This window comes from Hippopotamus amphibius, chromosome 1 (genome assembly GCF_030028045.1).
Source record: "Hippopotamus amphibius kiboko isolate mHipAmp2 chromosome 1, mHipAmp2.hap2, whole genome shotgun sequence".
NCBI lineage: Eukaryota > Metazoa > Chordata > Mammalia > Artiodactyla > Hippopotamidae > Hippopotamus > Hippopotamus amphibius.
Genome location: NC_080186.1, coordinates 135,118,907 through 135,134,508, shown reverse-complemented (window position 1 = coordinate 135,134,508; position 15,602 = coordinate 135,118,907). Strand labels below are relative to the sequence as shown.

At 48.2% G+C, this 15,602-nt stretch overlaps 1 protein-coding gene across 1 annotated transcript in view; it reads right to left on the bottom strand.

The window, feature by feature from the left end:
- SLIT3 (slit guidance ligand 3) overlaps window positions 1-15,602 on the bottom strand; it is a 616,264-nt gene that overhangs the window by 130,981 nt on the left and 469,681 nt on the right. Inside the window, exons 8-9 of the mRNA XM_057729448.1 lie at window positions 13,232-13,395; window positions 3,948-4,089 (exon numbers count right to left, since the gene is read on the bottom strand). Coding sequence (XP_057585431.1) covers window positions 3,948-4,089; window positions 13,232-13,395 — 306 coding nt within the window. The remainder of the gene's footprint in view (window positions 1-3,947; window positions 4,090-13,231; window positions 13,396-15,602) is intronic.

The window sequence follows — 15,602 nt, the reverse complement described above, 5'->3', positions numbered from 1 at the left end:
TTAGATGTCTTTGGGATGATAAAGCAGACACTTGCTGTGCATCTTGGGGTACATGCTACAGTTTCCACTCTCTGCTCCCTCTTTTTCATCTTTTAACAGCACCCATCTGATAAGAGGATGAATTTTAACTGCTTGAAAGACGTTCTTTAGGCCAGCACACAGATCCCCAGGCATGGGCTTTGTTGCCTTAAGGAACAAACAGGTTTCCTCTGCAAAGTTCTCTTTTACATGTCACCTCTCCCAGTATCTAACCAGAGAGTTTAGCCTCATCTGCTTTAATGTCTCAGCTTTATTTTATCACAGAGGAGAGCGAGGCAAGCACAGCAAGAGAAGTCCTTGGCGATCTGTCTGGTGGGCCGTGGGTGCCCGGTCAGCAGGGGCAGCCTTGTTTCCATGTCTGCATATATTTGCATGAAGATGAGCAAGGCTCAATTCAAAATGCAAGTGGCTCGCCTAGTTCTTGAACCTATTCTCTCAACCATAATATTCAAAGAACTAACCGAGCTTTATTGAGGGATTTATGCATGTAGCTTCAGCTCCTGTGATGTGGTCTCCAACCCCTCTCACCATACCTAATATGAAAGTAGTGGTAGTAGTAGCTGCAGTTGTAGTAAAATAATACTAGTCACTGCTCACATGGTATATCCTACGTGCCAGACCCAGTACTAAGCATCTGATAGCACATAATCATTTAACTTTCACACGGACCATTAAAAACATATCACCAGTCTTTGAATTTTTCAGCTGAGTAAACCAAGAATCAGAAATGTTATTTGCCAATGGCTAAAAGGCAGGGCAGAGCTAAAAAAACGTGGGTCTGCCTGAATCCATGGTCTATACTCTTAAGATCATGCTTGTTGTTTGTGGGTGCTTATTTTTAGAAGTACTCTAACTAGGTTAGCCGTTCCCAGACTTCTAGACTTCACAGGGTAGGTGGTTACAGACCTCTTATTTTGCCACTGGCAACCTCTGTGTGTCTGTTATATATAATTCATATTTATATATAGACATATATTTATAATTATATAATAATTACACTTATGATGAAACATTGATATTACACACACATATTCTTCCTTCAGTGGCCATCATTTTATAAAAGAAGAATATTTTTAACAACAATGATAACAGCATAATTCTGGAAGTCTAGGAACTTAAAGGACACGTCTTTAAATGGAATATTTTTGCTCAATGGAAAAATATCACACTGTTCTTGTTATTCTTACTTTAACTCATTAAAGGAAAAACTCAGTAATCATCAGACAGCCTTTCAGAAATAACTAGCCTAGCTTGTCAATGTTCCTTTTAAAATTCAATGCCCAGGTGTGAGTCCAACGGCCCAGGTATGGTCTGGCCTCCATGGGTCCCATCTCCAACGCGGATGTCTGTAACTGCTCTGCCCCAGACACCTGAGCTGTGTGCCTCGGAGGCCCAAGTTGGAGGTATAGGAACATGGAGCGGGAGAGGAGGATGGGCAGGCCCGAGCTCCTGAACCAGGGCTGGGGTGGGGGTGAATTGTTACCGCTCGCCTCTGAGACTGGCCTCGTCCATCAGGCTGTGGTTTCAGACCTCGTCAAGGGAAGGTCTGCGACTGCCAAAGAGAAAGGAGAAAACCTGGCAGCTGGAAAGGGAAAGGAACGAGGTGGGGCAGAGAAAGAAAGAAATGTTCTACAAGAACCTGAAATGGGATGAATATTGGCAGGAGTTCTGTCTTGACACCCGTGCCAGGGGAGGACCAGAGTCCTACCCTGGCACGGACAGAAGGGAGGGGAGGGCTCCTGCAACGAGGAGCACAGGGTTAACTGGGTGGAGAAAGAGACCGGGCTAGGGAGGGAAGTAGGAAGACCACGGGTGCAGAGAGGCAGAGAAGGGGCGGGGGATGGATCAAGGAAAGGAGAAAAAGAGAAGGAGGAAAAGGTGTGGAAAGGGCAGAGAGGAGGGCCGGGCAGAGAAGAGGGCCAGGCATAGGGAGAAATGGGGGAAGAGGGGAAGTGAGGGGACGAGAGGGACAGGTGGTGAGGTCTAAGTGAAGTCCGTGCAAGGAAGGGCTTTCCAAGGCTAGAGCAAAGGACCACAGAAGCGAAGGCAAGTCACAGGAAAACAGGAAGGGAATTCACTGTGGGTTTTTGCTGAAAGGAGACCGAGGGCTGAGTGAAGATGAAGGAAGGCATAGAAGGTGTGGATGTCAGGCCAGAAAAACACCCGGCTGACTCGCTCCTGCCTGCAGGAAGGGTGTGGAGGCACGGGTTGTGTGTGCTGGGGCCGGGGAAGAACGTTTTAAAGGGACTCAGAGAAAAGCTGGCAAAGCAGTTGAAGAAAGAAGAAACTAAGGCTCCCCTATTGTAAGTTACATGTTTCTTCTCATCTCAATTCGGGTGAAACTGAAGTCCTTAAAATGATCTGGCTCCTCATCATCCCTCTGACCTCATCCCCTGACACCCTTGTGTTACTCCACGGCAGCCACACTGGCCTTCTGGTATACCAGGCACAGTCCTACCTCAGGGCCTTTGTACAGGCTGTCCCCGCTATTTGCAATACTCTCCTCCAGATAGCCACTTGCTTTTTCTCTCCCTCACTTCTTTATTTTTCTCCAGAGAACCTACCTACTGTGGTTTGTCTCTTGTTTCTTGCACTCTTCCCTCCATTAGAATGCAAACACCATAAAGGCAGAAATTTGGTCTCTTTTGTTCCTTGCTGCTCCCTAAGCACAGAACCATGATTGGACCACAGTGGGCTCACAATAGACGTTCGCTGAATGAATGCAGGAATGAATGAAAGGGTCAATGGGCCATCTATTGGAATGCCTTGGGAACAGAAGGTCATGCAGAAAAGGAGAAAGAGGAGGGGGAGGAGGGGGGAGGAGAGGAGAAGGAGGGCGAGTAGGGAGGGGAGAAGATGCCGCAGAGAGGTGAGGGGAATGTATACAGTCTCTCTTATCTGGAGGGGTTTTATCTAATGATCCCTTTAGCTGGGGTGGGGTTCCATCTAATCATCTGTTTAATAAAGCCATCCAAGGTGAAGGTAGAAACAGAAACGGTTATTGTCAGGTACAGAGGTCAATGTTGACTGCCCCTCTACTCAATCCAGAATCAGACACTGGCCATCTTCTAACACACGAGAGAAGAGTGGACAAGACTGAGCTACACGGACAGGTGTTCCTGGAATTTTGGACACCTGTGCACACACACAGACATACACCACCTTGTCTGGTTACCTAAAGGTCGAATCTGGAAGACAACAATCTGATCTGAAATGATTGAGAGCTCGGTCTCTTGCTCAATAATAGTAGCTATGAAATCAGTTCAGTATTTGTATCCTTCCCACGACCACCACCGTTTTATAGAAGGCTTGCCCTTGTGTCAAGGGCTGTATTAAGTGCTTTACATGTGGTATTTCATTTAGTTTTCACAATGACCTGTTGAGTCATACTATAATTATCACATTACTATAAATGAGACTCCTAGAGATGAAAGAGAGCAAGTATTTTGCCCATAATCACACAGCTAGTACATGGTAGAGCCCGCATAGAATCACGGGTGACTCGAGGGCAGGCACTGGCAAACCTTTATGCAAAGGGCCAGACAGAGCTATATTAGGCTTGGTGGGCTGTACGCTCCTTTGTCACAACTACTCAATAATGCCCTACAAGAACAGCCATAAACAATACATAAATGAATGGGTGTGGCTGTGTTCCAATAAAACTTTATTTCCAAAAACAGGTGGTGGACATATGTGGCCCATGGCCTGTCGTCTGCTGACGGTGCTCTAGAGTCTACGCTCTTGACCTCTGAGCTATCATACCTGGGAAAGCTGGAAGGGGAGCAAAGAGATTGCTGAGTGTTTTCAACAGTCAGCTCTAACAGTCCAGCACGCCGCCAGCTTGTGGGGTCTGGCTGAGACCCAGAGGCGAACTCGCCAGGGACAGAGGGTGGCAGATAGGCACTTACATTTCGACGATGCCCTCTGGCAAGTTGGCGGGGATCTCCGTCAAGCCCTTCCCTCGACAGTCCACGATGTTATTACTGCAAGTGCAGGCCGAAGGGCAGGAGATGGAGTTGGCATTGCAGGACGGAGGCTCTGAATGGGGGCCTGTGGGACCAGAACACAATGGTCAACTCATGTCAGTGTCAGGGGCTGCCTGGGTTTCTGTGCCTCTTAACCAGCTTCCCAAGGAGGCAGCGTCACCTGATCAGCTACCTGAAAAATTACCACCAGCTGACGTCGCCCCTCAGCTGGGAGACACAGCTGCCGCTGGCTAAATATTTAGCCAAGAGGAGAGAGTCCGACCTTGACCTGACTAATTCTGGATTCCACCTGCTCTGTCATCCTATCATCCTAGTCTTTCAGAGACAGAGTTGCTCTCAGAGTCAATCACGCATGAAAATATGCCACTGGAATGCAAAGGGCATACACTGGGGCCACTTTTTCAGGGAGTCCAATGTCTGAATGACATTCCAGGGTTTTGGGCTTTCATCTGGGGCTTGGATACAGCTTGTAGACACACCTTCATTTCTTTCTCAAGTGCCTGGAACTCATTAACAAAACCAAATGGGAGGAAAAAAGGTGACAGAATTTCCCCACTTGGGGCACTGATGTTGTCCAAGTGTCAATACAGCCATTAACAGCAATATTCAAGGCCTTTTCAAACAGCGTTTATGTCCAGAGAACATGCAAATACATTTCTTTCATTAGAAAAAAGGCAAATAAGTTACGACATATTTTGGAATCTTAATTTTGTTTGAGGTGAGAACCTGTGTGAATTTAATGCAAAGTAATAAAACCCCAAGAAAATGGCATGGAAGGAGCTTATTTAGAAAGCTGAATGAAGATAAACATATACATTAGAAAACTAACAAGATTCAAAGAGTCATAAAAACCTTAATCACTTTCTCTGGTGGTCACATCAAATCACTAACAGAAGTAAATTCAGACATTTTAAAGATATTGTATAAAATTTCATGTTATGACTGTTTCTTCAAAGTGAGGTGAGAATCTCAAACCTGTGGTTAGTTGTTCAAATGTGGACACTGTGGTCCAAAAGGTAAACTCGACTCAATGGCCTTCTCAGGACCTTATCCCACACCTGGGATGCAGCCAGCAGAGATCATTTCAATGTCTTTCCAGACTCCCCTGCCATAGCAAAGCGCCACGGGCTGAGACGAAACTCAGATTAACTCTGCAAACATCCTCACCGCTCAGACATGGAGCTTCCGGCTGGGGGCTTTTGGAGAGAGATTAAACGTGAAACATGGAAAATGTCTGTAGGCAAAGATGATTTTGGTTTGGACCCTGTTCACGGGAGAGGCTGAGGCTGGGAAGCCAGAGCGAGTCTAGTTACAGTGGTTGAATCAGAGGACTTACTGGGCCTGGGGCAAGTCCTTGTTTGGACACTGAGTGAGCCTTAAAGTCGAGGGTCTCCTCTCCACGTTCAGTAATCCCTATACCTGAGGGTGGTCCTCCTGTAAGACTCAAATTGATGCCTCTGGTTTAATTTGGAACATTTACTTTGCTAGAAAGTAAGTGCCAACCCAGCGATCAAAGATTCTTACTTCCCTTGGCCTCACTCTCTCCCTCTCTCTCTGTCTCTGTCTCTGTCTCTCTCTCTCTCTCTCTCTCACACACACACACACAATTTCAAAACATCCTCTCATGGGACTTGCCTGGCGGTCCTGTGGTTAGGACTCCGTGTTTCCACTGCAGGGGGCCCGGGTTTGATCCCTGGCCAGGAAACTAAGATCTCTCGTGCCATGTGGCGTGGCCAAAAAACAAAACAGATAACCCCCCCCAAACAAATAATAAAACAGCAATAAAAAAAATCCTCTTCACTGGAACATTTGAGAAAATATTCTTGTCTAGGGTACAAGAACTTCAAACTCTCCAGTGTCACACTAGTAGATCTAATGGAGACCATGGAAAATGCCAGAGAGATGACAACTTGCATTGAAATCCTCAGGTGGAACATTCTCTTAGAGAGAGAGGTGGTGCTGGCTTTGTTCCACTTCTGAGAAAATGACAACCCCAGGGAGCCGGCCTGTAAGAACCTCAGATCAGGAATGAGAGGGTTGTGGCGAGAGTGTGGGCTCTGGAGTCCCACTGGCTCATTTGGAACCCTGGTTCTAGTCTATCGTCCTTCCGTCCCTGTGCCTCACTTTTCCCCATCTGTAAATGTACTTACTCCATAGCATGGCTTTGTTGTTAAGGCAAAGGAAGTCATTGCACGTAAAGCATTTAGAAGATCGCAGGGCACAGAGTCAGAGCTTAGTCCTGCAAGACCTCAGGCAAGTCACAGTACCCCCTCTGAGCTTCTCTGCTGCCATCTCAGTGAGGTTTGGATTGCATGACTTCTGAAGTCCTTTCTGGGTCTAAAGATCGACTACTGTTCTTCAGAAAAATGGAAGCAGAAGGAGCAGAAGACACCTAACGGCTTTCTTGCCTCTGCTGCATCTCTTTGCAGGTGGCAAAGAGGATCCACAGTGGGCAGGGCTCCTGTCCCCTCACCCGCATTCTCCCAGGGAGGCTGGGAGCTGCTTGGATGTCAGGGCTTTTGAAGTGCAGAAGGTGCTCACCAAAGAAAACTGCCATGCCTGCCCCCTGCATATCAAGGGGCTCGGGCGCCTGACCAGCCAGGGAGATGCGCTACACCCTGCACTTTCCTGGATGGGAAGCATCGGGGGCTCCACGGGCCCTGAGCCTGAGCACCTGCCTTTCCATCCACGGAGGCACAGAGTATCTGATGGCCATCCCTCTTTCCATCTGTCAAACTATTACTTGGAGGGGGTGTGTCAGAAAAGAGCGGAAGAAAGGCATTATGTTTCAGGGCTCGTATGGGCAACAGGAAGTTCTGAAATGGGGTTTCTTCAAAGGTACCCCTTCTGACTTCTATGCTGAAATGACTTCAATGGCCGCAGCCTCAAATCCCTCTGGGAACGAGCTACGTCTTTCACGGGGTGGCTCTGATTCCGAAGAAAGGGTGTGCTCCATTGCAAGGGATTTTGTCAAGGTAAAAAAGCCTTTGAAAAGATCCCTTAACCAGGTCACTAACACTACCTTTAATTACGCAGAGAGAAACAACGGTAATTACAGCCTCCGTCAGCATCCCGGGCTGGCAGCTCCCCAGCCAGGTATTCACACACGGCGAGGATGCTACCCTCTTGTTGAAACAAAACACTTCAGATTTGAGCTGGGGTTGAAAGATGAGTTTGCTTCCCCTGGAAACATTCCCCCTTAATCAATGCTGGAGGGACCAAGCCTATTTCCCTTTGGGCCTCTGAGTCCTGTGCGGTGGGAGTCCCTCCCTTTTGCTTTCTGTCTCTGGACAGATTGAGACGAATGTAAATTCTACAAGGGCAGTGACCTTTTCTGTCTTATTTACTATTATATCCTCGGTGCCTAAAACAGGGCCCGGCACAAAACACTCAATCAACACACCCTGGGTGAGTGAGAGGGTGAATACACGAATGAAATTGGCCAGAAGCCTTAGAGACGTGGGGACCGAATGCCACTAAGCTACGGAGGTTTGTGATTCTTCTGGAAGGACCCTGAGGGGAGGCTCCCTGAGTTCTGAGTGCCCTGGGCTCTGGTCCAAAGGATCAGCCCCAGAGTGGGGAAGTGGAGTAGCAGTGGGTAGATGGGACTCTCATGCCTGAAGCTCAGGTCTTTCTATCACAGCAAAGCCCATCTGTCCAGTCTGCTGGGGTCCCCCTCTGAGCCCAGCTCACCTGTGGGGGTCAGGGGTCCTAGGTCCTCTGTTGAGTTCTGTCAGCAAATCCATCCCTCCCAGCCTTTTCTGTCCATACACATTGAAGCTGATGAGGGTGGTGCAGGGGATAGTAGATTTCCAGGGGGGACAAAGCGAGGAAACACCTACCTTTCTACCCAGCAAATTCTGTGACGGCAAGCCAGGGAGCAGAGAGGAATGGGAATAGAGTTTTTATATTGGTATAGAAGGAGTCTCTGAGTCTCCTTGATGCAAGGGGTCTCTCTAGGCGTGTGCCTGCTTGCCTGCATGTGTGTGTTCCTGGTGTATGCTGTGTTCTCAGGGGGTCTATGAATGCTCACGGTCCGCGAGGGAGCCTGCCGACTGGAACCACCCCCTCCTCTCCCTGGCACAGCAAGGGCCTTAAATCAGAGCATAGGGATGGACTAGCAGGTAGGACCCCTGCCATTTACTTCCCAAGACATTCTCTCATAAACTTAGGAGCTCATGTGGACTCACTCTTGCTTTCTTCATTTTCAAACAAGTGCCCAGGCTTCTCTGGTCTTGGAACTCTTCCAGTCCCAGGGCTAAAATGCTACTGCCCTGGGATGGAAGGACGCCCTCTTTCAGAATAGGGAGATGGGGATGCAGGCCAAGTACCTGTCTCTCTTCTGGGGACCCATCTCACCTCTCCTGAATCACTACCGCAGCTCTGGAATTTCAATCTGGAGCCAAAGCCACCTCCATGCCAAACACAAGGAGGAAGCTGAGGGGTCCGGCCTTCAGATGTCTCCTAAGACTCCCTGGACTGTGACCTGATGTCTGGAGGGAGGGCAGAGCAGAGCTCGGGGGGAAGCGGAGGTGCTGGCCCTGTTCTTACTGGTCATCAAGGGAGCTGCTTCCCAGCCTGGGGGTCCGTCAAGGAGTGAGAGGGCTGGAACGCATTCCCAGCTAGACCTCTCACAGGGCAGGAGCCTGTGGCTGTCGGCATGGACACTGTACAAATTACCCTCCCTGTGTTGACCGCACAACTCCCCCTCTGCCTCTGAGAGAGAAGACAGAGCAGTGACCAGGGAGATGACTGCAGCCTAGCTGTCACTGAATCTTTGTTTTTCTCCTCATTGGCAAACAGGAATGCCCATCACCCTAGAAGCGAAAGGCTCTAACTTGTCTGCCCAGACAAGTAGGGCAGAGGTCACCGAACTTTAGACCCAGAAAGGGCCATGGAGATGGTGGGGAACAGAAGCCCTGTGCCCATGGACACAGTCGTGGCTGATCTAAGAATGACCATCATTCTTATAAGAGTAGCTAATGTTCATAGGATATTTCCTATGCACTGCATGAAGTGCTTTGTATACATCAACTCACTGGATCCTCATAAAAGCCCTGACGTGGATCCCATTATTATTATTCCATAATAGAATGGCCCTTCTACTATCTCCTCTGTCAAAAAGACACCCACCATGCCTCTCTATATTGCCATGAAATGGAAAACCGTCAAAGCCTTAGAATCTCGGGAGGCAGGAAGAGGAGGCTCAGGGATGAGACATGGATTGTGTCAGCTACACTGGAGATGGCTGGACACTCTTGTGCTCGAGCCATGTTTCTTTCCTTCTGTCTTTAAAGAGAACTTCACCCAGTAGAGTGCCCAGAATCGGAAAATCCAATGGCCTGGTGAGCGTGAGGAAATAAATTAATTCCAGTATTCAAATTAAGTATCCCTGTTGGCCTCTGGCCTTTCAAAAGCCAACAACAGACTGCAGTGACAATGGGACTCGAGCAATTATGATGAGAATATAAATGAACGTGATTTAAATACCAGAGGCATGATAATTTGGGGAATGGCTAAATAAACCTAATAATCTCATTCCTGCAATGTCCAATTATGGTGTTTTAATTAAAACCTCCTAAGGAGATGGGCAGCTAGTCATGGCTTACCTTAATTATCTTTATACTTAGTAACTAGTCTCAAATTAAAAAAAAGAAGTAGCAGGGGACGGTTTCTTGTTTCCAACCAATTTCATTTTTAATAATAACTGAGAAAGAGTGTATTGAGAGGCTATTGGGACCCAGCACTGTTCTAGGTATTGGGGCACCGGAAAAAAAATGTAAGACACAGCCCCTTATCACTAGAAGATTCATCTTCATGGAAAGATATCTCATATTCAAAGACTATGGACAGATAAATGTGAAACGTGGGCAAACCAATGGGTTCAAAGATGTTCAGAGGAAAGAAACAACTGACTCAAGAGGTCAAATATTTAGCTAATACCCTTGAATTACAAACTGTAACTGGTAGAAACATTCTCAGATTAAGGGATCAGAAAACTGACACATGGAAGAGAAAACCTAGAGTTTAAACTTCAAAATAAGCCCTTTAGGTAAGGATGGAAAAAAAAAATTCAACAACTTGCAACTCACATGAGCCCAATCATGGCCAAAGCAGAACCTTTTCTCCAACCTGCTGTATGAACTAGTAAAGTCCATTCAAGGGACCCTTCCAGACCTAAGGCCCTAACCTTCTTCTTAAAACAAGGAAAATTAACAGAGAAATCCGTACAGCAAGAGCTAAAGGAAACGAAGCAGTCCCATTGTATATCATAGAAAACTATTAATAATAAATAGAGTCTCCCACCCTTGTGAAAAATTCTCAGTTGTCTCCCCAGGGGAGGAAAATAAATGCCTTCGATTGAAGCGGGCCGTTGACAGAGGGGATGAATTTTGCCAAAGTGCGCTGCTAGCAAATTTCTGGGTTAGCTGCGGTGATAAGGAGCCGGTAGCCAGGGCTTCTGGAGAAAGGAAGGTGGGCTCCAGACAGCCAGATTTAATTCACAGGGAGAAATCAGGGACTTGCGCAGGCAGGGCCCTCACAGGCTGAGAGAGATAAAGCTCTCTCCTGTCTCTGGAGTCATGTGTTGGGTGAATTTTTCGATACCATATAGGGGCACAGGAAGGTTTTTCTTAGGCTGCCTTGACAGGGGCCACTGGTGATGAATACACATCGGGACGGCTTAATTGCAGCCACATGCCTTTCTTTCTCCTGAGCAGATGACTTCTATTTTTTAAGAGATGTTCGTGTCCCTCCTTTCTTGACCGAAGTCCTCCTCCTGCAGGTTATGGGAGGAATCACTTGGATGAGGAGGAACCCCGGTGGTTTTGCAGCTTTAAACAATCTCCATCAGGTCTGTCCCAAACTGCTTCATTCAGATGCCTCACTGGGCTCTGCTGTGGGGCAGGGCCTGCAGCCTCAGAGGTGGGCTGCATCCCGTGGTGGGGGGTTGGTCAGTACATGAAAACAGCCCATCTCTTGGACCTCCTGTGCGCGCACAGGCTGAGTCTTGCTCCCTGCTGCTTCCTCCAGCATCCTTTTATCACAGTCTCACCAGCTACCTTGAATAAATTGTTAGAGATGTAGTACTTTTGGGTGGGGGTGCTCCTCCTGAACTCCATTAATGATGGTGGTGGTTCATTCGTCATGGATGTTTAATTGACCAGGTCCCCCTGCTGCTTTTCACAAAGGAACCCTGCACAGCATCCTATTTTTAACCCTTGAGAGCCTGGGAAAAGCATCTAAAAAAATCCCCCACGCAGAGGGGATCCGATATGTCACTCCCCTAAATTTATACGACTAGGGACAGGGTGGAGATTATTATCATATTCACATCTGGAGTCTGTGGATTAAATTCTCATGTCCTTAAAAGACACCTGGCTTTGCACTAAGAAGTTACAGGGACCATCACAAGCAATGGGCTTGATTGCTACAATCAGGGTAGCAGGTATTAAAGTCATAGTTACCTATGTAACTATTAACCCACCTGCGAGATCCAGCCTTTTCAGAGGAGGTTTTAGAGGAGGGAGACTTCGGGCAGTCGCACCCCCAGGACCCAGGAGGATCCGCCTTCCCACCCCGGGTTTTCGGTCCTGACTGCCGCTGGGTAAGCAATGTCTCGGCACTCCTTTAATGGGAAGGTAGTTTCGTGATGAATTGTATCGTGTTGGTGCGGAGCTTTAAACCTGGCACCCACCCATAAGGATGTGTTTTAACATTCTCCCTAATTAGTTTTTCTCACTAGCTCTTGGATGACTCCTGCACTCTATAATTATTTCTTTCACTGGCACTTATGCCGATATTGTACCCTTTGCCTAATAATTACTGTCATTACAGTCACTATGTTTGAGTTGGGTGCCTGTGTGATAAACGGTTTTATTATGTGTTTGATGGAAAGTGATTTCTAAGTGGGCGTCTATAGGAAATTGTTGAGGTACTGCTCTGAGACATGTTAAAATGTTTTTGGATATTAAACAACTTGATGAAGTTGTAACATGACAGGAGAAAGCAGCAGAGCAGGGGGATACAGTAGAATTGAAGGAAAATTCCTATATACAGCAAATGCAGCCTAAGAGCAGAAGAGGGCCAGTCTGTACTCCTGGCCCCATGTGGGCTCGATAAACCTTCCGTACTGAAGATGGGCAGTTAAAAAAGGTGAAAAGTGCAGCCCTCACCTATGCTAAGCTCTCCTCTGTCCTTTCTCCTTCCTACATACCGGAGCCCCAGGATCAGCCTTTAGAAGCCACTGGGCCCCAATTCTAGGACTGAGTTCCTGGATCTCAAGAATGCATCTTTGGGAAACTCCTCAACTGAATACTCTTTCTCTCTTTTTTCTTTTTTTTCGAGGAAATCAAGAGATTAGCTCTACTTCCTTGCCACCAGAGAAGGGAAGAATGGGTGGGATTGGACAATGTCAATGAAAAGTAAAAACAAACAAGCAAATAACATTTAGGACCCAAGGTAAAGGAGACATCCCCTGGGAAGCTTTTCTCAGGTCACTCAGCCACGCCCCATCCTGGAGAGATGAGCTGCCTTCCGTCATGTCCGAGCACAGCTCTGTTTTCTGTACTACATGGGCATCTGTGCTTCCATTACAGTTCAATTACCCACAGATCAAACTCTCATATTTGCTCAGCACATTTTGTGGCCCCGCTAAACTATAATAATTAAGCTCCACTCATTAGCTCTTACCAAGTGCTGTGTATTACGCGAAGTGCTTTATATGCATTATTTCATTGACTCCTCCCACCCATCCCTTGAGTTTTGGACTTCGAGTATTTCTATTTTGCAGACATACAGTAACTTGCCAAAGTCACACACCACTAAGGGACAGAGCTAAGGTTTCCAGCCAAGCAGCCTGACCCCATAGCCTCTATTAGCCTGACTCTCAATGTCTAGGAGCAACTGGGCAATAGGAACGGGTTTGGCCGATGCTAAAGTACCTAAAGGACTCTGAGGCTTAGCAGGAAGGGATACGTGAGTTCCTTGAGCATTTTTCTTTATCAGATGGCAGGAGTGTCTTTTCTGGAACCCCTGGAGGCACGCTAGAGTTCTTTAAGTGACTGGAGAATGCTGGGGTAACTGGCAAGGCTCCACACCAAAGTCTGGGCTGGGGTGTGTGTTCAAGGCCAAGATGATGTCAAGGAGAGCTCACAGGTGGGTGAGTCACAGGACATGAGGGGAGGGGAGTGGTGAGGCCGCCTCACCTGGGCACACGTACTCCTTCTTCTGCACATCAGCCACGTTGAAGCCCCTCAGGTGCACTGGAGCCATGCAGAGAGTGAACTGGCCGATGGTCCGCCGTTGTCGCAGCCAATCCGAGAGCCAGGCTAGGTGGCAGTCGCAGTACAGGTGGTTGGAGTGGAGGCGCCTGGGAGAGGGAGGGACAGAGGGAAGATGCTGTCACCGTGGGAAGTGGGGAGGGTGCCACTGGCTGAACAGAGTGGGCTGAGCCTCCGTGCCCTTTGCCCTGCGCCTCCGTGCCCTTTGCCCTGCGTGACAATCTTCAGGAGCCCAGGGGAGCACTGCCCGCTGCACTGTGGAATCACCACAGGGGCCTCAACCCTCTTATTGCCAAGCCACCAATGACAGTCATCTTCTCGGGCTGGCCAGGTCAACGGAGGCCTCCAGGGTTCTGAGCAATTCCCTTTTCTTAATAGTAATTCCACCCTTTTCTCTCCCACCGAGGAAAGCCTCAGCACATAGGAGAGGGAGGGTGACATTACTACAGCGAGGGTTCTGATGCAGCTCAAACTTCCAAAAGGGTGACTCCAGTGCAAATTTCAGTACTTTAGCTAGCCCGAGTTACAGACTTACAGATGGCCTGCAACAGCTGCTTAATCTCCATGACCCAGTCTATGGTGAATTGTGGCCGAGATCTGCCACAATCTTTTCTCTCCCTCCTTCATTTCCTCTCTAAGTGTCCCTTTAACGGACCCCCTGTGTGTCATGCTGGTGAGCCTAAAACTAATACCACCGTGTGCACTAGCCAGGGTAAGCAGGGCACAGAGAGAAGGGTACTTTCTGAAGGATGCACCTTCTCTCCATCCTCCTATTTAAATAAGTTGTTGTCCATACAGACTCCTGCAACCCACAGTAATCTCCCCAGAGTACCCTTCATCGCCTTCCCAAGTTCAATTCCAGCGGGTGTATTTGCTATTCTGACTGGTTCAGTGCCTCTGAAAAGGCTTTCCATCCATTTTCAGGACTTTTGGGCTTTCTCCCTCTAGTAGCTGTGATTCCAGATCAATTTTTCACCCTGGAGTGAATAAGATTCCCGAGAGGGATCTACAGGTTCCACATCTGAGGGGAACCCCACCTGGTTAGATTAAATTTCCTTTCCACTGTCTGGAGGGCGACCTAAGGATATCCAGGAGCTCCTAAAGGTTCTTCCCCCAGGTTTCTGTATCAGGGGTTTCTGACTTCCACCTTCCCTATAAACCTAGGTCATCAGAAGTGGCGGTAGGTGGGTTTTAGTCACGACAGCTTTACTGATGTACTTGGCTTTCTGATGCAAATTTCCAGGGCCCCACCCTGCATGTTGTAATCAGCCAGCAGTATCTCGGGGCTGTCAAGTACCCTGTGTCATGCCACTTAATACTGAGTGGCAGCCCCAAGCAGTGGCTCGGGTTACCTCCATGCCTGAAATGCAGAGAGAGCTGAAGGGCTCTTGACCACACTTCACTCAGTGTAAGGTCAACACTGCTAAACATCGGCCAAGTGCAGCTCATCTGTGCTGCCCGCCGGCAGAGCCTCCCTGCCCCTGCACAGGTACAAACCTCGGGCAGGCCAGGGCCACGGGGCGGCCTTGGCAGCCTGGGTGGGCAGGGGGAGTCTCTGATTCTATTATATCAGACGGTCTAAACGGACCCATAGCCCACCTAGAATGTCATTTTTTTCTGCTGAAAATAATTTGAAAAGTTTTCTACGATTTTGTTTGAAAACAAATAATCTTGGTGTTATAATTTTTGTATTTCAGAGCCAATACTGTAAGGTCAAAGACAATTTCATAGACTTGAGGGATAAAGATACGACGCCTGTGATGGGCCTGAGTGTCAAAGCTCAGGCCCTGATGCTGCAGAAGCAAGCCTGGCTTCCTCTTAGTCGGGCACCCCAGGAACAGGTACGGCGGGCCGGAAGGAGGAGGGGAGGCAGAATCCTAAGCTGGGGAGAAGAACCTCAGTTCTAAGAAGGCAGGCAAGACCTCTGTGTATTCAACAAAGATGACCACTTTGTGCCAAGGACAGAGGGGGGCCTGGTGGTGGACTTGCAGCTGTTACTCTTTCCCAAAGAGCATGAAGGGGAGGAGGGAATCCCTTTTCTGCATTGGGACTTCTTGGGAAATTGCCACAGGAGGGAAAATGATCTGTCTCCTGACCCATCAGTGAGCTGTTGAGAAAGAGAGCGGGGCGGGGGTGGGGGAGGTGTTTCCACGGCCAGGAGTACACCACCAGGTATAACGGCTGCCTAGGAAAGTGGGAAGAGTGGGTCACTTCTTGGTGACAAGGCACAGCGGAAGGAGGCTGCAGTGGCGTGTACAGGCTGAGGTGCAAGAGCTTTTCTGTGGGCCTTTTAATG